Raw genomic sequence first — 23,681 nt, 5'->3', positions numbered from 1 at the left:
GGTTCTGCGCGTCCGCCCCTACCTCTTCCCTTTCCTCCAGAAGCCTGCCTTGACCCCTACCCCAGCCTCAAGTGGCCCCGATGTCTCTCTTGCCTCCCTCAACACCCCAGGTGCAGGGACGAGAGGACCCCATAGGCGCCCTCCCTTGGAAGCCCATGGGAAACCGGAGAAGGGACAGGCGGCCTGAGGCGGCCTCACCTGGTTCCAGACCCTCGGCACTCTGGGTCTCAGTTTCCCATCTAGCCCTTAGGGCAGATATAATCCACCCCGGACCCAGCGAGGCCAGGAAAGCAAGACAGACAGGTTTAATTTTATTACAGAAACTGGGGCTGGCTGAAGGGAACAGGCCAGCGAGGTGGGCTCAGGACACCCCCAACAGCCAGGATGGGGCCACAGCAGTATCTGGCGCCCAGAAGTCAGAGGGAGGCCCAGGAAACTTGCACCAGTTTTCCTGCCTTGTGGCTGCCTGAGGAGTCCTCACTCCCAGTTCTGTGGATGCCCAGGGTCACCCAGAGTTCAAGTCAGGGCTGTGCCAAGCCTGAGAGCCCCCACAAAGACGGAGCAGGAGGAACAGGGCGGCAGCTCACAGCCCTGAACATACAGGGGACTCATGCGGCCCCCCATGGGCACAGCCTTCTCACAGCACCCCTCAACACGCACAGCGGTGGGCTGGTGGGAGGTGCTGGTGGTGGCACCGTCTCAGCTCCTGGTGGCCTCTGGACGGGCTCTGGCCCTACACATCTGTGCTCCTGGCACTGAAGATGGAGGCTGGGGTGGGATCGGTGGGCGTCGGGGGCTGAGAGCCTGCTCCCACCCCACCCAGCCTCTGCCTTCCATGCCACATCTTCTCACGCAGCCTCTGGTACTTCACCTCCAGAACCTTGTTCTTCACCGACTGAGGGACGTCGGGCACGAACCAGGCGGCAATGAGCTTGATGCACAAGGCCACGTGCTAGGGGCAGCACAGGAGAGGCCCAGCACGGTCAGGTGCCAGCTGGCATTTGGAGGTTCAGGGCCAGGCAGAAAGGCTGGAGAGAGAACTGCCCGGACCCACTCCGAGGCCTCTCCCGGTTCTGGCTCACCTCAAAGAGGATGACGAAGGCCAGGCGGATGGCCAGGAGGAACCAGAACTGCTCGGAGAAGTTGTAATCAGGGGGATTGCGGTAGTCCCTGTATCTGGGGTAAGGAAGTACCTGAGGTCAGGCGTCAGGAGTTCAGAGGGCATTCTCGGGGTATGGGGAGTTCCAAACCTGCACAGAGTCACGTTTTCTGAGCCCTCAATCCCATCAGGGTCCTGGAAGTCCTTGGTGTGGAAGACGGACAGGCTGTGGTTGACATAGCCCTTGAGGCAGCTGGGGAGAGGGGAGAAGAGTGTGGGGTGGGGTGGGCTTCCAGGGCGGCCCCTTCAGGCCCCAGGGTGCTTCTAGTCTGCGTTATGGAGCAAACAGTGAGGTGGGGGCCACACCACAGACTGCCTCCAGTGGGATGGGGCTCCCGGGCCAAGCACATCTTCACATTCGGGGGGCTTGGGGGGCTGTGGGGACTCTGGACATCACCAGCCACTTTCCCTGCCAGAGACTGGCCCTGGGGGCCCAGTCTGCGGTTTGGTGGCTCCTGGAGGTCAGAGAGCTGGATAAATCAGAAGAGGACACGTAGCACCTCACATAGGGAGGGAGCCGGTCTGGCAGGGCCTACTCGGGAGGCAGCCAGGTCTGGGAACTTCACCCCCAACTGCAGTCCTGACCAGTTATCCCTGACCTCCAGCCCAGGGCCTGCAGTCAGTGGGCGCAGGGCAGGGGCCACCCCCAGGCCCCAGCCTCACTAAATGCCCAGGGGTACCGACAGATCCAGCCATTCCCAGGAGAAAGGGTCTGGGTTCCCCTAGGGCTTGGCTGTGGTAGGGCCAGTTTCTCCCAGGGGTCTCCAGACACTCTGAGGCCTTACTCCACGGTAGAGTTGCCTGCTTTCAGGCATGGGCTATAGCGGTACTTGTAGACCACTCGGGGGATGAACTCAGATGTGAAGGCGATGACCATCCCGTTGGCAATGACCGCCAGCACACCGATGGTCTCCAGCACCTGCAGCCAGGTCCCTGCACCAGAGCAGTGCGCAAGCGGTCTGACTCAGCCTCCCTGGGCTGGTTCTGCCCCCACCCCCACCCCAGGCCAACACGGGGCCTGCCATGTCTCTGTGCATGGTGTCCCCTTGCAGCCCTAGGGCCACAGTATTCACAAGGAAGTCCCCAGCCATGTTAGAGCATGGCTTCCGCGCTCCTGCACCCCTCACCCTGACATGGACAGGGAGCGACCCTGGAATCCTCATCCCTCCATCTTCCTGAACTTCTCAGCTGCCCCCCAGCCACTCCACCGCCTGGGTTCCCACCCCAGGGTAAGACCTTGTAACCCGGGCCCGAGACTGGGGGCCTCCCTAACACCTCTCTCCCTTTCCCCACATCCAGTGCCCCAGCCGCTGTCGCTCCCCTGCTGCCTGTCCGTCTCAGGGTGGCCAGTCTTGGGACAGAGGCCGGCTGCTCTGTTCCTGCCCCAGCCACTGGCAGAACCTGGGTCCCCCTTGGGGGCGTCAAGCCCCTCTGAGATCCTGACGGTCTGTGGGAGGAGCCTACAAAGCGCCCGGCCCCGCCCACTCCTGGGACCCCCCCCCCCCCCCCCACCCAGGCTCAAGCTGCACCCGAGGCCGTGGGAGAAGGGCTGGGGACTGTCTGCGGCGTGAGATCGGAGAGATTATTTTTTCCAGGTGAGCCGGCCTGGCCAGCGGGAAGCCCACAGGCCTGAGGCCGCCCGGTTCCCGCCCATCCTGCGCCCGCCGGGCCTGACCGATGTCCTTGGCCTTGCGCGGCACCAGGCGCCGCTGCAGCCAGACCATCTTGATGGCGTCCAGACGGATCTCCACGAGGTTGCTGAAGAGCGCGAGCAGCGGCGCCAGCGGGAAGGCGGCCACGAAGATGGTGGTGAAGCCGTACTGGATCACTGCGGGGTGGGGGTCAGGCTCGCCGGCGCCCCGCACTCATGTCCGTGGACCCCCGCCCCGCATTCGTCTCCGCAAACCCCCGCCCCGCAGCGCCCACGCACTCATCTCCATGAACTCGTCGAACAGGCTGAAGGTGTTGACAGGGTTCAAAAGGTAGTTGCGCCGCCAGTCCCTGAGCTCGGGGTCCCGGGGCAGGTGCCCGGACTCGGAGGCCCGCAGAGAGCGGCACTTGTGGGTCACCCACCTGCGGGGAGAGCTGCGTGGCAGGGAGGGCGCAGGGGGCGGAGGGGCCTGGGGCTCCCGGGGCTGGGCGGGGGTCGGCACTCACGGGACCAGGTACTCGCAGCAGTTGCTGAGCGTCTGCTTCAGGCCCATGATGATGGCCATCTGCACGAACAGGTCCATCATGCAGCCGCTGGCGTGGCACTGCGGGGCCAGACAGGAGGGGATCAGGGAGGGGTCCTGGGGGACGGTGAGGGGAGCAGTGGCTCAGGGACAGGGCATGAAGCCTGGGGGTGACTGACCTCTTCCAGCTTCCACAAGCCGGCCAGGCGCGTGGACTTCCCGGGGTGGCCATTGATCCTGGGGGGGAAGGGGAAGTCTGGGGCACTGCGGGCAGCGCCCTGCCTCTGACAGGGTGGGTGCAGCAGGACAGCGGTGGGGAGGAAAGACACAGAACAGGCGGGGCAGGCCTTGCAGGTGAGCGGGGCACAGGTGCTCACACACAGACGAACCGCACCCGCACGTGGGCGCGCGCACACACACAGAGGGGAGGCCACAGGCTCTGACACATGCTCCAGTGTCTGTTACGAGTGGCCTCGGTTTCTCCCCGTGGAAACGGCACAGTGGGTTATTTTGCGTTTAAAATCACCTGCTTTCCATAATATGAGAAATATATGAACTATCTTAAACCACATCAGGCTCATTGTCAGTGATGAAATCCCAAAAGCATTCCTACTGTAGCTCACGACAACTGGTATTTAACATGGTTCTGGAATTCCTCGCAAATAAGCAAGAGAAATATGAAGTATAAATAGGATGCATTTGCAAAGAAAAAAATGACTCTTTTTAGAAAACATGATTATATACCTGGAAAATCAAAATAAAACAACTGAAAGGCTGGGTGGATAAAGCAATCGAGTGCTCAAGTGGATACAAAATGAGCATCCAGCAGAACTGGCTTTTCTGTGTGCAGCAAAGCTGCAGGGAAACATGGCATGAGAAAGTATCGGTCGCCCGCAGACACCAGCACAAGTTACACCAGAACGAGACTGAAACTCACAGGGCATCTGTGGGGCCTAAATGAAGAAAACTATAAAACTACTAAGGAGCATGAAAGACTTGCATGGAGAACCTCGTTCTCCCATAAGAAAACGCAGGATGTATTTGTAGTCAAGAGTGATGGGCCGTAAAGACGTCCACGTGCTCATTCTTGGAGCCTGTGACCACGTTCTTACCTGACAAAGGAATTTTATCTCACACGGCAGATGGTATTAAGGCTGCTAATCAGCTGACTTTAAGATGGGGAGATTATCTTGGGTTATCTGGGTTTTTCTGGTGTAATCACAAGGGTCCCTCCATGGGGGCAGGGAGCAGCTGGGAGCTGGCCTGACTCAGAAGGAATCAGAAGGACTCAGGGCTCAGAAGGACTCAGCCCCATGCTGCAAGCTCTGCAGGGGGAGGAGCAGCCGTGCACCAAGGAGAAGCTGAACATGAATTCTCCCCTGAAGCCTCCAGAAGGAGCCCAGCCCTGCTAACCCCTTGGTTTTCACCCGGTGGGACCCATGTAGGACTTGTGGCCTGCAGAACTGGGAGGTAATAATTTGATTGTTTGAAGCCACTAAGCTGTGGTCATTTGTTACGGTGATTTTCTCGGAAATAATGTATCGTTTTACTTATACAATCTTAGGCCAAGTCCCACCGAATTTTTTTTTTTTTTTTTTTTTTTAGACAGAGTCTTGCTCTGTCGCCCAGGCTGGAGTGCAATGGCATGATCTTGGCTCACTACAACCTCCACTTTCCGGGTTTAAGTGATTCTCCTGCCTCAGCCTCCTGAGTAGCTGGGATTACAGGTGCGCGCCACCACGCCCGGCTAATTTTTGTATATTTAGTAGAGACGGGGTTTCACTGTGCTGGCCAGGCTGGTCTCGAACTCCTGACCTCATGATCTGCCCACCTCGGCCTCCCAAAGTGCTGGGATTACAGGCGTGAGCCACCACACCCAGCCAGTCTCACAGAATTTTTGGTAATTTGACAAAATGATTCTGACATTCATCTGAAAGAATAAACATATGTAAATAACCATTAAAAAAGTAGAAAAGAAGAGTGATGGACAGCAGCTAGCCCCACCCTACAGCAAGGCATAAAGCAATAATACCCAGCACAGCAAAGGGCTGGTCCTGGAATTGTCAGAATCCATGAAAAGACAATATATAAGCGAAGAATGGAATTTGGTGTATGACGAAGAAGGCACTTCAAGTTAAGACTGGTGATGGGGATGGTGAGTCAATCAATGGTTTGGGGACGACTGGGTGCCATTTGGAAAACAAACAAACAGGCTTCCTGCCTCTGCCCCTTGCACCAAAACAAATTCCTTACAAGTCAGGGATTTGAAGGTTTAAAGTTTTTTGAGACAGGATCTCTGTCACTCAGGCTAGAGTGCAATGGTGACATTATGGCTCACTACAGCCTCCACCTCCCAGGCTCTAGCGATCCTCCCACCTCAGCCTCCCAAGTAGCTAGGACTACAGGCCCACACCACCATGCCCAACTAATTTTCTATTTTTTGTAGAGATGTGCAGTGGGGTGTGGGGGGGCAGTGGGTCTCACTACATTGCCCAGGCTGGTCTTGAACTCCCGGCCTCAAGTAATCCTCCTGCCTTGGCCTCCCAAAGTGCTGGGATTACAGGCATGAGCCACTGCACTCAGCCAAATGTTTCATATTTTGAAATTATAAACATCTAAAGGAAATCACAGTTGAATACACACACACACACACACACACACACACACGAGATGGAGTCTCACTCTGTCACCCAGGCTGGAGCGCAATGGTGCAATTTCAGTTCACTGCAACCTCTGCCTCCTGGGTTCAAGTGATTCTTGTGCCTCAGCCTCCCGAGTAGCTGGGACTACAGGCTCACGCCACCACACCTGGCTAATGTTTGTATTTTTAGTAGAGACAGGGTTTCTTCATGTTGGCCAGTCTGGTCTTGAACTCCTGACCTCAAGTGATCTGCCTGCCTCAGCCTCCCAAAGTGCTGGGATTTCAGGCGTGAGCCACTGCACCTGGCCCACAGTTGAACATATTTATTAATCTTAAGGAGTGGCGTGAAAAAATAGAACCATAAAGGAATATATTGTCAAAAAGAAAATTTGCTCTAGTGTAACACGGGAAACCAGGTACATTTTTCACGCTGTTTTCTGAGAGACCTCCCCATGCAAAGAGGCGCAGAACTAAGCTCTAGAGCCAGACTTTGTGGTTTTTATCTGTTCTGCCACCCACTGGCTGTGTGTCCTGGAGATAGTTTCTTAACCTCTCTGGTCCTCAGTCATCTATTCTGTAAAATGGCAATGAGAGAAGCTCTGCCCTATAGGGCTACTGTGCAGATTAAATGAGTTAATGATAGAATGTGTGAGTGGGCAATGGATGTAGCTACTATTATACAGACCCATCTCATCCATCAGGAAAAATCAATTCAGTTCCTTGGCCTTTAATACAAATGAATCACCACAAAGATTTACTCACAAGAGGGAAAGCACCTGTGTAAGAGGAGGATAACGATAAAAAAAAAACAAAAATGGACCCTTTAGGAAACAAGAGATAATTAGGGAACCGATGAGAACTTAGGGAGAAGGAAAACCTAATTGAAATCCTCAAGAACATAAAAACACGGAAGGGATGCTGTGCATAAAAAATAAATGGGGAACAAAAAACACTCTTAGAAATTAAGACTTAAATTGTTAAACGTAAAACAAAGAAATAAATGGATGGAGAAAAAGGCAAAGTGAAGGAAATATCTCCAGATGTTACAAGAGGAGACACAGAGACGTGGGACGCGCGGGAGGAAAAGGCGGCGCGGAGATGGGACGCGCGGGAGGAAAAGGCGGCGCGGAGACGGGATGCGCGGGAGGAAAAGGCGGCGCGGAGACGGGACGCGCGGGAGCAAAAGGCTCCCAAGGAAGATCTCTGGAAGAAAAGGGACTCCGTGCAATATACGATGTACCATAGACAGGCTGGATAAAATTGATAAGGGCATTCAAGAAGAAGAGGCAATTAGAAACACCAGGAGATGGATTGGAAGGCAGACAAAATCAAAAACAACAAAAGATAAACTCCAGGAAAAACAAAAGAGCTGTACAATAAATGTTATAAATATGATGCAAAGTAAAACATACCATGATTTTAAGAAACTGACAGTTAAAAAAAAAAAAGAAAGCAAGAAAGAAACCTGGCTTTCATGCTACAATAACCTAACAAAAATGCTCAGATAATATGAACAGTCCATTCATAGGAAAAAAATACAATGATCAATAAATATCTGGAAAGATGCCAGACTTCACCAATAGTTTTTTGGTTTTGAGACGGAGTCTCGCTCTGTCGCCCAGGCTGGAGTGTGGTGGCTCCATCTCGGCTCACTGCAAGCTCCGCCTCCCGGGTTCACGCCATTCTCCTGCCTCAGCCTCTCCGAGTAGCTGGGACTACAGGCGCCCGCCACCACGCCCGGCTAATTTTTTGTATTTTTAGTAGAGACGGGGTTTCACCGTGTTAGCCAGGATGGTCTCGATCTCCTGACCTCGTGATCCGCCCACCTCGGCCTCCCAAAGTGCTGGGATTACAGGTGTGAGCCACCGTGCCTGGCCCCTCACCAATAGTTTTTTAAAGGCACTTTTAAACAATGAAAAGACTTTGCCTGTCAGCTCAAGATGGAATGCGTGGTTTCACACACCGTGAGTGGCTTTGTCACTGACACAGCCTTTCTGGAGGTCTCTTTAGCAGGACCTATGTTAATGTAAATGCAAACTCCCAAGTCACAATTAAAATGGCGACTGCAGGCATGGTGGCTCACACCTGTCATCCCAGCACTTTGGGAGGCCGAGGCAGGAGGATTTCTTGAGCCTAGGAGTTCAAGACCAGCCTGGGCAACAGGACAAAACCCTGTCTCTACAAAAAATAGAAAAAATTAGCCAGGCATGGTGGCACATGCCTGTAGTCCCAGCTATTCAGGAGGCTGAGGCAGGAGGATTGCTGGAACCAGGAGTTTAAGGCTGTGGTGAGCTGTGATTGTACCACTGTACTCCAGCCTGGGGCAATGGATCAAGATACTATCTCTAAAAGTAAATAAATAAAAATAAAATGGCAGGCTGCTGACACCCACTACCAGTCATCACCTTATAGGTGGAAGGGAATTGGAGGGGCCTGCAGTCCACTCAAGACATCAGGCTTTTGGGGGAGACACTCAGGAAGCTACCCAGCCCTGCCAGGATCTCCCAGGAAGCCTCAGGACTTGGGTACCCCTGGTGGCTTGGGGGCACTGATTAGAGGAAGGCAGGCCCAGCCGGAAGGTCCCTGGGCCTCCTACCTGGCCACAAAGCCCCCTTAGGAGGACTAGAAGCTCACTAGAGGTTTGAACAACCAAGAAAGGACACAGGGTTGTCCAACCAAGGACTCAGCACACAGGGTTGGACCAATTGACACTGAGGCCCCACACTGTCCTCCCCAACCCAGCTGGCCTCCCAGCACATAGACAGCGTCCTTCTGCCTCCAGACAGGAGACCAGGGTTCACCCCTAAGAACTTCCAGAGTGAGAGGTCCCACCAGGAGAGACGTGGCCCACGACAAGCCATGGTGCACGCCTTTCCCAAGACGGATGGGGGTCAAGAACCAACATCTACAGGGCCAGGCGTGGTGGCTCACACCTGTCATCCCAGCACTTAGGGAGGCCAAGGTGGGTGGATCACCTGAGGTCAGGAGCTCGAGACCAGCCTGGCCAACATGGTGAAACCCCATCTCTACACAAAATACAAAAATTAGCTGGGCGTGGTGGTGGGCACCTGTGCTCCCAGCCACTCAGGAGGCTGAGGCAGGAGAATTGCTTGAACCCGGGACGTAGAGGTTGCAGTGAGCCAAGATCGCACCACTGCACTCCAGCCTGGGCCACAGAGCAAGACTCCATCTCGAAAAAAAACAAAAAGTAAAGCTGCAGCCAGCATCTCTCTCACCTCACCTTCCTAATTAGTGAAATGAGCCTTTCTGGCTCCGTCAATCAATATGCACCTTTTTTTGGCCAGGTGCAGTGGCTCACGCCTGAAATCCTAACACTTTGGGAGACTGAGGCGGGAGAATCGCTTGACCCCAGGAATTCAAGACCAGCCTGGGTAACAGGTGAGACCCCATTTCTACAAAAAATATTACAATTAGCTGGGTGTGGTGGTGCATGCCTGTAATCCCAGCTACTCAGGAGACCCAGGAGGTCAAGACTGCAGTGAGCCAAGACTATGCCACTGGACACCAGCCTGGCGACAGCAAGACCCTGTCTCTCTCTCTCATATATACGTGTATACGAGGATGTGTGGGCAGGCAGGCCCGGGAAGACGCCGAGTGCATTTTCAGCATAAAGAGCAGGTGCAGTTATTCCCGGGACAAAGCCATTTCTGCCAGGGCTGTTAGGTGCCTGCAAATGCATGAAAAAGCCGGGGAGGCCACCGGACTGTCTTGATGCCACCTCGGGGCCCGGGATCCAGGAGCTGGGCTCACTGCAGGCTTTGCTCACATGTCTCTAGACTGGATTTCCACTTGCTCTCAGCAGAAATTACTTTTAAAATTAAAAGAATGGATATCGCCACTTTAAAGGCGGTGGAACAAGCCGTCGTGAGTTGGGTTGGAGGGAGCCTGGCGCCGGCCCTACCTGCCCAGGATGAAGGCGATGTAGATGAGAGATGAGAAATGGGTGAAGAACTGCAGCGTGAAGAAGCGGATGGTGAACCTGCTCTCTCGCTCCGAGAAGGTCCTGGGCATCTCTGGAATGGGACCGGCCCTCACCTCTCTCCCTGCTCATAGGAGAGGCCCTGGGGCAGCCGGAAGGGTCCCCTCCCCTGCTCTCTGACCACAGCCCCAAGGCCCCAGCCCTGAGTCCTCCCGCCGGGTCCTCCAAGAGGGTCTGGGGTCGTCCTCTCACCGAAGTCACAAAGCTTCAGGGCCACGTGCCTGTTGATCTGAGGAGGAGGGCACTGAATGGGCTCATTGGGGCTCTGGTGGACCCCCCAGCTCGGGCCTGCCCTGCTCCCGGCCCCACCTTGGTCATGATGACAATGGTCACATAGTGCACCAGAGCCCCGGTCACCACCACTGCCGTGGTCACCTGCTCCTCCAGGAAGGGCACGGCCGAGCTGCTGAAGAGCGCCGAGGCCAGGACGCGGTACACCACCAGGATGTGGGCCATGCCGATCATGAGGCAGATCTGCCGGACAGCTGTGGTGGGCGGGGGCCGGGGAGGGCGTGCAGCCTGGGTCTCCAGCCCCACCGCGGTGTCCCCTGCGTACCATGAGCAGGGTCAGGACGAGGATGACGGTGCTGCGTAGGTAGGAGTGCTGGTGTGGCCGGAGCTTGTAGTCGGGGCAGTTAATGAGCTGAAGTGCCATTTCCTCCTGGGGAGAGCACCGGGCAAGCCTCAGACAAGGGACACTCATCCCACACGTGGGGAGACAGACACAGGGACACGCCTCACGGGTGGACAGACACGGGACATTCACCCCACACGTAGGGAGACAGACACGGGACACGCCTCACGGGTGGACAGACACGGGACATTCATCCCACACGTGGGGAGACAGACACAGGGACATGCCTCACGGGTGGACAGACACGGGACATTCACCCCACACGTGGGGAGACAGACACGGGACACGCCTCACGGGTGGACAGACACAGGACACTCACCCCACACGTGGGGAGACAGACATGGGACACACCTCACGGGTGGACAGACACAGGACACTCATCCCACACATGGGGAGACAGACACAGGGACATGCCTCATGGGTGGACAGCCATGGGACACTCACCCCACACGTGGGGAGACAGACACGGGACACGCCTCACAGGTGGACAGACACAGGACACACGCCCCACACGTGGGGAGACAGACACGGGACACACCTCACAGGTGGACAGACACAGGACACTCACCCCACACGTGGGGAGACAGACACGGGACACGCCTCACGGGTGGACAGACACAGGACACACGCCCCATACGTGGGGAGACAGACACGGGACACGCCTCACGGGTGGACAGACACAGGACACACGCCCCATACGTGGGGAGACAGACACGGGACACGCCTCAGACACAGCAGGCATATGTGGGCCATGCAGGGCATCGGGCGCCAACAGCCCCTGCCCGGGTCGGCCTCAGCTGCGCTGCCAGCTCCGCCTCACCTGTTCCTCATCCCACACGTACAGGTCCCAGTGCAGGACCACGCGGGCACGCTGCCGCTTCCAGATCTCCAGGAACACCGTGGCTGCGGCGGGGGCAAGGAGGGGCATCACTGCACTACGTCAGGTGGACCTTGGAGCTTGGGCTGGCACTTCCCCTGGCCCCACAAGGCGTCCCACAGCAACTCACCCCAGAGAGCCATGAAGATGGCGAACACCACCGTGCCATCATTGTCAAAGAGGTGGGTGAGCTGGGGGGGCGATGGGTGGGCCAGAGAGGAGGTGGGTGAGCTGGGGAGGGGGGCAGGTGAGCCGGGGAGGGAGGCAGGAGAGCCGGGGAGGGGGGCAGGTGAGCCGGGGAGGGAGGCAAGAGAGCCGGGGAGGGGGGCAGGTGAGCCGGGGAGAGGAGCAGGTGGGCTGAGGAAATGGGCGGGTGGGCTGGGGCTGGGCCTCCCGTCAGCCCTGTGGGGAAGCTGAGCAGCTCTGCAGGGCTCCAGGCCTTGAGCTCCCCCCTTTCGGGTGGCTGCACCGTGCCCGTCTTCCGCAGGCCCTGGGGTGGACCCAGAGGCGACAAACCTTGGCAAAAGTGCAGGTTTCCGAGAGCCGCTGGTACCTGCGGCTGTGGTCGCCGAGGGGACACATGAGGATGTCGTGGGCCTCACAGATCTCCTTGCTGAAGGGGCAGGGATGAGGCTGGGGCCGGCTCCTCCAGGCAGTAGGGCCCACCCCAGCCCCCCACACCCGGCCCCTGCTGCAGCCCACCTGATCTGGCTGGCCTCAAACAGCGAGAATCCGCTCAGAAAGACTAAGAGGCCCGTCAGGGCGGCCGGCACCAGCATGTAGGTGTACCAGCCCAGCCAGGCGAAGTACAGGGCCACCTTTTCCCCAAAGTAGTTTCTGCAGGCAGCAGGGGTCAAGGCCAGCTGTCAGGGGGCGGTGGGGAAGGGATGGGGTTGGGAGGGGGCAGTGGGGGAGGGACGGGAAGGGACGGGGTGGGAGGGGGTGGCAGAGGAGGGATGGTGGAGGGATGGGGGTGGGAGGGGGCAGTGGGGGAGGGATGGGGTGGGAGGGGACATCGGGGGAGGGATGGGGGAGGGACGGGGTGGAAGCGAGCAGTGAGGGAAGGGATGGGGGAGGGACGGGGGAAGGACAGGGGTGGGAAGGGGCAGTGGGGGAGGGACAGGGTGGGAGGAGGCTGCTGGGGAGGGATGGGGGAGGGACAGGAGTGGGAGGGGGGGCAGAGGAGGGACGGGGGAGGGACGGGGTGGGAGGGGGCAGCAGGGGAGGGACGGGGGTGGGAGAGGCGGGTCTCTCCTTTGGTGGCATCAGTGAGTCTGAATGGGAAGCACATCTGTGGGCGTGGGGGCATCTGTGAGGGTGTGAGCAGTGTGGGGGCATCTTCCGGGTGGTGTGTGTGGATGTCCTTGGGGGTGTGGGGGCTCCCGTGGGTATCTGGGGGGCGTCTGTGGGGGTGTGGGGGCTCCCGTGGGTATCTGGGGGGCATCCGTGGAGGTGTGGGGGCTCCAGCGGGTATCTGGGGGGCATTCGTGGGGGTGTGGGGGCTCCAGCGGGCATCTGGGGGGCATTCGCAGGGGTGTGGGGGCTCCCGCGGGTATCTGGGGGGCATTCGCAGGGGTGTGGGGGCTCCAGCGGGTATCTGGGGGGCATTTGCAGGGGTGTGGGGGCTCCCGCGGGTATCTGGGGGCGTCCACAGGAGGCGGGGCCGTCCGCTGGGTTCCTGTGATCTCTTTGGGCAGCGTTACCTGATTTCATCAACTGGCTGCTTCCGGAACATGTGTCTCCACCGCGCCCACGTCTTCTTCAGGTGTCCCTCCCCCTGGCTCAGGTGACAGAGAGTGAGAGCCCCCATCCCGGGGTCCCACCCCAAGGCCCTCTCCAGGCCGTACCACCCCTCACCTTGTGCAGGGGGAACCTGGCCTCGAAGACCCCGTCCTTCACCAGGTCCTCGAAGGTCTCTGTGGGTCACAGGGGTTCACGAGTCAGGGGAAGTGAGGTGTTGGGAGAACCCTGCCCGCAGCGCCCCTGTCGGTGCCCCACCCCTGCCCTTACCACCAGCCGAGGTCTTGTTGTTCATGACGACGAAGTTCACGATTCGGATTCTGAGACTCAAGAGTCAGAGCAGGGCGGCCCCGTATGACCACAGGGGACCCCGCCCCCAGCCTGCCAGCCGTGACAGAACCCAGAATCCACAACTCACCCGGGAGCCCACCCCGCAGCCTCCTTAAAGTGCTCCCAGGGTCTGGCCTGCCCCACGGCGTCCAGGATGAGGCTGGGCTGGGGGCTCCCTCTCCTCCCAGAAGCCCAGACCACAGCCCGCACCTCCAACCACACCTCCCACCTGCGGGCCCCATGTGTCCAGAGCACACCCCAGCCTTTATCCGCACACACCCTCCTTGTACCCTAGGAGCTGTTCTGTTCCACTGTGCAGAGACTGGGGCTCAGGAAAGGGAACGTCCCAAGGCCACACAGCCACGAAGCAGCACAGCCAAGCGTCCGACGGCAGAGCTGGGCTCCGAGCCTCCCCCTGTGCCTAGAGACATGGCTCCTGGACACCCCAGGGCACGTCGCAGGCACGTGCCCCCCAAGCCTGCTCCCGTCAGCCCCCTCAAGTCACCTCCCCTCCTTTGATGCCCCCTAGTAACTCCCCAAGACCCACGGCTTTCTGTTCACGGGTGCCCTCCACTGCCTCGTAACCAATGCCAGGAGTGTCCTTCGCCGGTCCACCAAGCAGGCCCTGGCTGAGCCCTGCGGGGCCTGGATGGGCCTGGACGGGGCTGGGCAGGTCATGGGGGCACGGAGGGCCAGGCTTAGAGGCTTCCTCCTGGGCTGGAGGATTGGGGAGAAGCAGGGCCTTCGGGAGTGAGGAGGCTGTCCCTGCCCGGCCTCTGGATCTGTGCCTGGGAGGTCAGGGACAGTGTCCAGAAGGGGCATCGGACCTGGAGAGGAGGGGTCTTCAAGAGACACCGGCCTTGATCCAGGAGGGGCCTCTGGGCCTCTGTAAATCCTGCCCACCCCCTAAGGCTGGCTGTGACTGTGTCCCCAGGAACGCAGGCAGCCATACGGAGCCCTCGGAACGCTCTGAGGGGTGAGAACCACCATGATCCTTCATTGGGACGGGGAAGCTGAGGCTCACACAGCCGGTGGGTCTCACACCTGCGGCCCCTGCCCTGAGACCATGCGGCTGTCCTGCCTCGGCGACGCCTGGAGCCTGGCACTGTCTCCTGCCCAGTCTGGACCAAGCACACGGGTGGCAAGGGGTCCTCCTGGCCAGGGCTCTGGGTGCAGCCTCTCACCTCGTGGTGACCGGGATGGTGGTTGGCGCGGCCAGCTCGGCATGGGGGGTGGGGCCCTCGGGCTCCAGGAGGAGAGTACGGTACAGGCCAAAGACGCTGTTGTCAGCACGGATCCCAAAGAAAACCTGTTTCTGGTCCTGGATCACCTGGGGTGGGGGCACATGGGACCCTCTATCCCACCTCAGAACCCTCCCCCCTCTATCCCACCTCAGAACCCTCCCCCCTCTATCCCACCTCAGAACCCTCCCCCTCTATCCCACCTCAGAACCCTCCCCCCTCTATCCCACCTCAGAACCCTCCCCCCTCTATCCCACCTCAGAACCCTCCCCCCTCTATCCCACCTCAGAACCCTCCCCCCTCTATCCCACCTCAGAACCCTCCCCCTCTATCCCACCTCAGAACCCTCCCCCCTCTATCCCACCTCAGAACCCTCCCCCCTCTATCCCACCTCAGAACCCTCCCCCTCTATCCCACCTCAGAACCCTCCCCCCTCTATCCCACCTCAGAACCCTCCCCCCTCTATCACCTCAGAACCCTCCCCCCTCTATCCCACCTCAGAACCCTCCCCCCTCTATCCCACCTCAGAACCCTCCCCCCTCTATCCCACCTCAGAACCCTCCCCCCCCCCCCCCCCCCCCCTCTATCCCACCTCAGAACCCTCCCCCTCTATCCACCTCAGAACCCTCCCCCCTCTATCCCACCTCAGAACCCTCCCCCTCTATCCCACCTCAGAACCCTCCCCCCTCTATCCCACCTCAGAACCCTCCCCCCTCTATTCTACCTCAGAACCCTCCCTTCATCTGCAGCCGTGGCCCAGAGCCACGGAGCCGCCTCGCTCCCCACGCCCCTGGTTCTCCCCAGTCCTCCAGCCCAGGAGAGAGCCTCCAAGCCTGGCCCACCGTGCCGCCATGACCAGCCCTGCCCCTCGCTGGGCACCCGCCCTGGCCCCACAGCCCTGCCCCTTGCTGGGCACCCGCCCACCTTGATGTGGAAGCCCTTTCTCCTGAGCTCCTCCAGGAACTGTTGCTGCCGCGCCTGCCGGGGGTCTCTCTGGGTGTGACGATGGGCCACGAGGACATAGTCCCACTGCTGGGAGGCCTCAGTCTGCAGGGAGGAGGCATGGGGCCAGACGCAGGTGAAGGGGCAGGGCAGGGCCAGGCGGGGCCCGGGAGGGGCCCATGGACACCCACCTCACAGGTGCTGATCTCCATCAGCGGGAAGCTGTCCCCTTCGGGCTCCACCAGGATCCGGAGGCTCTCTTTGCCCTGGGGGTTTGGGGACAGAGAAAGGGATAGGAGGATGTGACTGGGGGCGAGATGCCCCCTCATTGGCGGGTCCCTGCAGCGGACCACGTGGTCACACAACGTCCCTCCCCACAACGAGAACAGCAAAGAGTCCCGAGGAGATGGCTGTAGGCGGGTGACAGGCCAGAGGGCCAGGGCCTGCTACAAACAACCAACAAAGGACTGTGGAAACAGAAGCACATGAGGGGCTCCTACAATTGCAAAAGGGAAGACGCAGCCCAGAGGCCAATGGGATTGTGCAGAAGAGGAGCACGGTGAGCAACCGACAGGGGAAGCCATGAGAACGCCAGGATAGCCAAGGAAACGCAGGTCAGAGGGCCAGGAGACCAATGCGCCGGAGAAGCCACAGGCGCCCCTGCACACTCCCAGTGCTGTGCGTATCAGAGCACGGGTTTGGAAACCTGTTGCACTGTGTTTAAAATTAAACGCTCCCAGCCCCTGGCCCAGCCCTTCCACCCCTGGAGGTGCAGACAAGGGCACTCACAGCGGCCCCATTTCACTTCAGGTCCCTGGGGCTGGGCAGACGGATGGACACCATGCACCATGCCGTCCCCCCACAGGGAGGATCCTGCAGCAGGCGAGGTGAGTGCCCGCGGGGCACAGTGTACGGGGCTCCTGCAGGGTGACGGCCGCAGGCACATCCCAGCAGACGCAGGGACACGAGAGTCTGGGGCCAGAACCTTCTGGAGGAGGGGAATTTGCAGGGCCTCAGAGCATCCCCTGATACTTGTTAATTACTGAGGCAGTCTCCAAGCTGTCACTGGCTGCATCACACCCGGTCCCTGCACCTGAGTCCCTCCCCTCTGCCAGCCACATCCTCGCCAAGCTCAAGACCTGCCTCCTCCAGAAAGTCTCACTCGACTGCTTGAGCCAGTTGGCCCTTGAGGGTTGCCAGGTAAAATAGAGGCCACCCAGTCACATTGATTTCCAGATAAACAACAGAAGGATATAGTATTGTAGCGTAGTGTAGTATAGGATAGGATAGGATAGCATAGCATAGCATAGTGTAGCGTAGTATGGTATAATCTAGTCTAGTATAGTCTAGTATAGTATAGCACAGGATAGCATAGCATAGTATAGCATAGATGCCCCAGTGATTGCATGGGACACGCCTACACGGAAAATGTTGTTTATGTGACATTCAGCTTGACTGGGTGTCTGTTTCTTTTTTTTCTTTCCTTTTTTTTTTTTTGAAACAGAGTTTTCCTCTTGATGCCCAGGCTGGAGTGCAGTGGTACAATCTCGGCTCACCGCAACCTCCGCCTCCCGGGTTCAAGTGATTCTCCTGCCTCAGCCTCCCGAGTAGCTGGGATTAACAGGCACGTGCAACCACACCCAGCTGATTTTGTATTTTTAGTAAAGACAGGGTTTCTCCATGTTGGGCAGACTGGTCTCGAACTCCCGACCTCAGGTGATCCGCCCGCCTCGGCATCCCAAAGAGCTGGGATTACAGGCTTGAGCCACTGCGCCCGGCCTTGTTTCTTGTTTTGTTTTGCTAAGTCTGCAACCCTAGTCCAGGTCTGGCTTCCAGCCCCCACCCCACACACACACACCAGGAGGTACTGGTTCCGGGACAGATCTCCCTATTCTCTCTACCATCTCAACCACAGAAGCCAGGAAATGCATCCAACCAACCACAGAATGGGAGGCTCTCAGGCAGGGGGTTGGTCCAAGGCTAGTACCAGTTAGGAACCGGGCCACAGAGCAGGGGTGAGCAGGGGTGAGGAGGGATGAGCAGGCGGTGAGCATTCTCGCCTGGGCTCCACGTCCCGTCAGATCAGTGGCGGCGTTAGATCCTCACAGGAGCAAGAACCCCCTTGTGAACTGCACATGCAGGGATCTCGGCTGCTCCTTATGGGAATCTAATGCCTGATGATCTGAGGTGAGACATTTTCATCCCAAAACCATCCCACCAAACCCACAGCTGTGGAAAAATTGTCATCTGCGAAACCGGTCCCTGGTGCTGAAAAGGTTGGGGAGCGCTGCACTAAGGCACCCGATGCCCCGGTCACAGGGAGATGGGCTCAGGTAGACACCATCTCAGCGCCCAGTGCCACACTGCAGCCTCCCTGGGTGGGGAAGTTCTTGCCCTAGTTGGCCCATGGGGCTGACCTGGCCTTTCTGCCCCCTCCTAGACCAGCAGTTCTTCCTGCCTCAATCAGCCCTTCCTCTGACTCCCTCGGCCTTCCCGACAGCCCACGGACAGATGCCTGCACTCAGGCATGGCATGCCGCACTGAAACTTCTCCCCTGTCCTGGGATGGAGGAGAAACCTCCATCCTCCGACGGATATGCAGGAAGGGGCGTGGCACCTGCTCAGGCAGGAGAGGCACCTCTGTCTCAGTGCAGAGGGCAGCCTCCCTGGAGGGGACTGGTGGTCTGGGGGACGTGGGCATCACGGCTCCAGCTCTGCAGCTTGCCTCCGTAGGGGCCCGGGAAGTGTTGTGTTGGAGGGATTCATGGGGGAATGGCCCCTCACATGCCTGGCTTCAGACCCAGGATGAGGGTCCCTCCTCTGCCCAGAACCCCAGCTCCTCTGGCGGAGGCTGAAATTAGAGACCCCCTCACATCAGCCTGGGCCGAAAGTTGAAAGCAGGCAGGATAAGCCCAGACCCCTGAGAAGGAAGGGACGAGGCAGGGACCCCAGACCAGGCAGGACTTTCAGAGAAGCCTGGGAGAGGGGACTGTCCCTGGGGAACATTCTCAAAGGTGGGGGTGGGAAGCCATCCTTCACCCCAGAAATGAGGCACAGAAACCCCCTCCCCACCAAAGACACCGTGCAGCACTGGAGTGATGACCCCACGCCTCCACAAACAGCAGGATCGGCCTCCCCCGGGGAATGGGGTGTGGAGCCCCCATCACTGATGTGGGCTGACAGGGAGGCCTCCACCCCGGGGCAGAGCTACACGCACACCTGGGGCATGCCAGCCCCTGGCTGCCCTTAGCTGCTCCCTCAGACAGGGCAGAAGCACTAGGGCTGCCAGGTGTAGCCCCCCGATACACACAGCCAGACAGGTGTAGCCCCCCCGACACACACAACCAGACAGGTGTAGCCCCACCGATACACACAGCCAGACGGGTGTAGCCCCCGCCACCGACACACAAAGCTAGACAGGCCCCAGGCTCTGAGACTCTGCTGCAGAACACTGGGCCCACCAGCCTCCAGGACCAGACTGTCCATCTGTCCATCCGTCTCCAGGGCCAGTGTTTACAGAGCCACACCCACCGGCCCATCCCCGGGGCCACAGCCACCAGCCTCCAGGACCGGGCCATCCATCTGTCCATCCATCTCCGGGGCCAGTGTTTACGGACCACGGGAGCCTGGCTTCTCCACACCACCCTCGGGGTCTTCACAGGTGGGGGCTGGACCATCTGAAGTCACCTCCACTTCCAGCCACGCAGACTGTTCGGTTTATCCACAGTGAGATGTCTGGGACCCCCATGTCCCCAGTCCATGGGCCCCACCTCCGGGAAGCCATGTGTGGGCCCACAGGCTCCCAGCTCCCAGGGTAGGGACAGGGGCTGGCCCTACACACTCAGTCTCGGGGCCTCTGAAGCTTCAGCCAGCCTTGCCATCTGCAAAGCCAGAGAGGGAGGCCGGCTCTGGGTGGACAGCCAACCAAGCCCTAGCTCTCATGCCACTGAAATACCCCAGGCCTCAGTTTCCTCGTCTGTACGACAGGGTGTTCTCACCCCGGCCCCCAGAGTCACCTCAGCGATGTACAGACACAGGAAGAAGGTGGACAGAACCACACACTGTCCTCCCCCGTCCTTCCTGTCCCACAGCCCTCACAGGTGGCACACCCAGTAATCCAGGGCCCCAGGGAGTTGATGGGGGGCTCCTGGCACCCTCATTGTGGGCATAGGCCAGCGTCCAGCGGGCAAGCCCCTGGCTCCCAATGAGGAGGCTTCTGGAGACACTGTAGCCCGCAGGAGACCCTCCCTCCCAAGGGCTGGAGTGTGAGGACAGAGCTGGGGGTGCTGCCCATCCATCCTCTTCCCAGTCCAGCCTCCAGGTTGGGGGCAGGCAGAGGAGAAGGCTGTGCAGATATGACCCCACCCCACTCCTGAGAGGCCTGGCTAGGGGGTTCCGTGACGCACATCACCCCAGCTGTGCATGGGAAGGTGTTTGGGCCTCACCTCCTCCTGAGGTCACATCAAGCCTCTTGGCTGGCGCCCTGAGCCCTCTGGGATCTGGCCCTTGAGAACTTTAGTTTCGTCATCCACAGAGGGTCCCCTCCTGCCCCACCGCAGTCCCGAGCATGGAGAGGCCCACCTTGTGAGCCACAGTGCCTCGCCTCTGCCCAGCCCATGCATCCTCTGAGCAAACCCTCCCCACCTGGCTCTGCTCCTCAGAGCCCCTGAAGCCAGTCGTCTGCCCCCCCTCCCTCCCTCCCTCCAGCTGCCCAGTCTGTCGTCTGTCAGTTCACCCATCCGTGTGCCCGTCCATCCCCAGAAACTGACGGAGCGACCTGCATGCAGCCCTCCCAGGCAGTGCGTGGCACTCGCGGACGCAGGGGCCAGGGCCTACTTGGCAGGTGAGGAGGCATGGAGCTTGGCATTGTAGGGCAAGAGGTTGGCAGAAGGTGAGAAAATGGGGGCAGCATTCCTGGGAGAAAGAACATGTGTGGGCAGGCCCTGAGAATCAGGGTGCAGTTGGTGTCTGGGACTCAGCAGTCAGCACCTCCCAGGGACTCAGCACTCAGCACCTCCAAGGAGGACTTGGTAGCTACTACTCCTGGTGACTCAGCACTCAGCACCTATGGAAACTGAATCCAGGGACTCAGTCCTTGGCACTTCAGCTTTGCAGAAGCATAAAGGGCAAGAAGGGAGCTGCCAGAAGGGGAGGCTGGGGGTTGGCAGAGGCCAATCAGGGGAGGCTCCTTGGCTAACTGGAGAGCTTGGACTTCAGCAGGGGGCAGTGGGGAGCCATGGAAGGGGCTAGAGCAGAGGAAAGGCACACCCAGATCCAGCCTGGAGCAGGGACTACCAAGTCCTCCCCATGTCTGCAACTGTCCTTTTTGATCACCACAGGAGTTTTGACCTGCTCCGTTTCCAACCTGGACCGGTTCACCCCTCCTTAGGCAACTTGGTGGTCCCCTGCTCCTAGGAGGTCACCATATTGATGCTGAACTCAGTGCGAACACCCAGTCAGCCTAACACACTACAGCCCAGAACTCCCAGGCTCGAGCAACCCTCCTGCCTCAGCCTCCGGAGTAGCTGGGACTGCAGGTGCACGCCATCATGCCCGGGTTCGAGTGGTCCTCCTGCCTCAGCCTCTGGAGTAGCCGGGACCGCAGGCACGTGCCACCAGGACCAGGATCAAGCAATCCTCCTGCCTCAGCCTCCGGAGTAGCCGGGACCCAGGCACGTGCCACCAGGCCTGGCTGCAACTGTCTTTTTTGAAGGACTGATGCTCTCACTTCTGACAAACCAGGTGCTGCTTCTCCTAACCCAACCCCTGGCCAGCCCCAAGTCTCTCCTCTACCCCCAGCATGGGAGGAAGGGGCTGGCAGAGGGGACCCTGAGCTCAGGCTAAGGGGCATCAGGTGCTGGGCTGAGCAGCCAGGGTGTCAGAGCTGGATGTGGAGGGCCAAGGAGAGCCCTGGGCGGAGATGGAGCAAGAGGCTGCCGGCGCAGCCCACACGTGGAGGCCCTGGCAGGCTGAGAGGGAGGCTGGTTTCACTCCGCACCTCACCACTGCCTCCTCCCTGGGCCGACCAGGTGCTGACCCGCCCAGGTGTTGGCCTTGGCCCCAGGTGACCTTTTCACTGGCCCAGGGGAGAAAGGATGTCTTTCTGCGTGTTCCCCTGCACCCCCTCCCCCAGAATCGGAATCCAGCAGCAGCAGTCAGCCCCCACCTGTGCTGGGCAGGGGTCCTTGGGGAGCAGAGAGCCCACAGGCCGCCGGCCACTCTGCAGCTCCCAACCCTGGGGCAGCCCGCCTGGAGCCCACGGCCTGCTCCCCCTTAGGGGCCAGCTGCAAGGCAAAGCTGCCAGGTCTGGGGTCCTCACCAGCAGCCCCCGCCCCGGTGGGCATGCCCTCTCCATGGCGTATTCAGGACTCTGGTAAAGGTTCCTGGTCCCACACACTTGCTAAGAGCCCAGCCCTGGTGTCCTCAGAAACCCGGGCTGGAGGGATGAACGCCGCCCTCATCCAGCGCTTCCAACCCCCATCGTGCCCCAGGGGTCCAGGAGGCAGCTTGGCTGAGCCGGGCTCTCACCCTCACCCGACCTGGCAGCCTGCAGGGACCCCCCCCACACACAGGCGCCTTCCAGGTGGGGCTGGCGGGGGGCGGCTGGGGCCGGGTGGCCCAGGCGTGGGCGTGGCTGGGGGCCTCGAAGGTGTGGACCCTTTTGAGTGCAGGACTCACCTGCATGCTGGCTGCGGCCGGAGTTCCGGCTGTGGTTTGGTGGCCAGGAGAGTGGCTGCCAGTGGCGGGTGCTCCTACCTGACTTCCGCGTGGGCCTCGCCCCTCCCTCCTCCTCCTCCAGCGTCCTGCAGCTGCTGCGCCTGGGTGTAGTCGGGGAGGAGCCAGCGTCCAGGCCAGGAGAGTACCCCAGCCCCTGGAGCCTGGGACACCTTCCTGGAGCCCAGATGGTGGGTCAGGGGCCAGAGGGGAATTCCTAGGCTGGAGTTCCCGGGAAGGGGGTTTCCACTGTGAGATGGGTCTCATGACAGCTGGTCCTAGGGGGAAGCAGGATGGTACAGAGCCCCTGACAGAGCTGGCACCAACACCCCCACTTGCCTCTCTCACCCCTGCTCACACATCCCCATGTTCCCTCCAAAAGCATCCCACCCCAGGTCACGGCCTCCCCACCCCGGGCCACGGCCCCCCCACCCCGGGCCACGGCCTCCCCACCCCGGGTCACGGCCTCCCCACCCCGGGCCACGGCCCCCCCACCCCGGGCCACGGCCTCCCCACCCCACAGGTCCAGTGTTGATTCCCTTAGAGGAGAAACTGGGGCGAGGAGGACTGAGGAGGAGACAGACTCCCAAAGAAACTCTCTGCTCCCACCCGAGCCCCTGCTTTCTGGGCCCCACTGGGGAGTCCTTGGGTCACGTGGCTGGCACCAGGCTGCGTAGACAACGGAGGAGGAGCCCTCCACCCCGCATCCCCAGGCCCTGAGCACGTTCTGTGCAGCCTGGGCTGAGGGTGGCAGCTGGGCAGGCTCTGGGTGTCCTGAGAGTGACCGTCCAGTGGAGTGCCCTGAGGACGGAGGGGGTGCGGGGAGTGGGGGCCCAGGCCATGGGCTGGCACGCATTATCTGCAGCGTGTGTGGTGAGGAGTCTGCTTCTGAAAGCTGCTGCGAAGCTGGGGAGGCAGGGCCAGAGCTCCGCAGGCAGACGCTGTCACACGGAACCGCACCAGGCCCGCTGGGGCCAGAGCACCCCGCCCGGCAAGCCCAGCAGCCCTCTGCTGTGGTTCAGGCCCAGGGCTGAGAGTCAGCTCCAGTTTCCCCCAAGGGATAACATGGCCCCACCCACATTTCTCCTTGGGGGACCTCCTGGCAGGCTGGGACGGCAGCAGAGACCACAGCTTTGCCACTTTGGCAAAGACAAGGGAGTGAAGTGGTGGCCGAAGGCCTGTGAACTCAGATGGAGCAAATCCAAATGGAGCACATTAAGATTTGTGTGC

General features: G+C 59.8%; 1 protein-coding gene across 1 annotated transcript; it reads right to left on the bottom strand.

Moving 5' to 3' along the window:
• Positions 1-298: 298 nt before the first annotated feature.
• Positions 299-22,500, bottom strand: ANO9 (anoctamin 9). Its single transcript, XM_030801658.1, has 23 exons — positions 22,416-22,500; positions 15,930-16,004; positions 15,721-15,843; positions 14,740-14,885; positions 13,496-13,551; positions 13,343-13,401; positions 13,189-13,262; positions 12,188-12,322; positions 12,002-12,098; positions 11,616-11,676; positions 11,429-11,511; positions 10,531-10,635; positions 10,284-10,448; positions 10,167-10,203; positions 9,897-10,008; positions 3,513-3,570; positions 3,317-3,414; positions 3,090-3,232; positions 2,835-2,987; positions 1,945-2,092; positions 1,251-1,352; positions 1,083-1,176; positions 299-952 (listed from the first exon to the last, which is right to left on the bottom strand). Exons 1-23 carry the CDS (start codon positions 22,419-22,421, stop codon positions 734-736), a joined length of 2,349 nt encoding a protein of 782 aa, XP_030657518.1. The 5' UTR covers positions 22,422-22,500; the 3' UTR covers positions 299-733.
• Between the last annotated feature and the right edge of the window lie 1,181 nt (positions 22,501-23,681).

Source organism: Nomascus leucogenys, chromosome 21 (genome assembly GCF_006542625.1).
Source record: "Nomascus leucogenys isolate Asia chromosome 21, Asia_NLE_v1, whole genome shotgun sequence".
NCBI classification, from domain to species: domain Eukaryota; kingdom Metazoa; phylum Chordata; class Mammalia; order Primates; family Hylobatidae; genus Nomascus; species Nomascus leucogenys.
This window is presented reverse-complemented; position numbering and strand designations above follow the sequence as displayed.

What these genes read in the sequence shown, in the direction of transcription:
- ANO9 (XM_030801658.1), bottom strand. An exon ending in CCAGGTTCCCCCTGCACAAG is followed by an intron (nt 13,263 to 13,342) that starts GTGAGGGGTGGT and finishes CACCTGAGCCAG; the next exon opens with GGGGAGGGACACCTGAAGAA. An exon ending in CAGCCAGTTGATGAAATCAG is followed by an intron (nt 12,323 to 13,188) that starts GTAACGCTGCCC and finishes TGCTGCCTGCAG; the next exon opens with AAACTACTTTGGGGAAAAGG.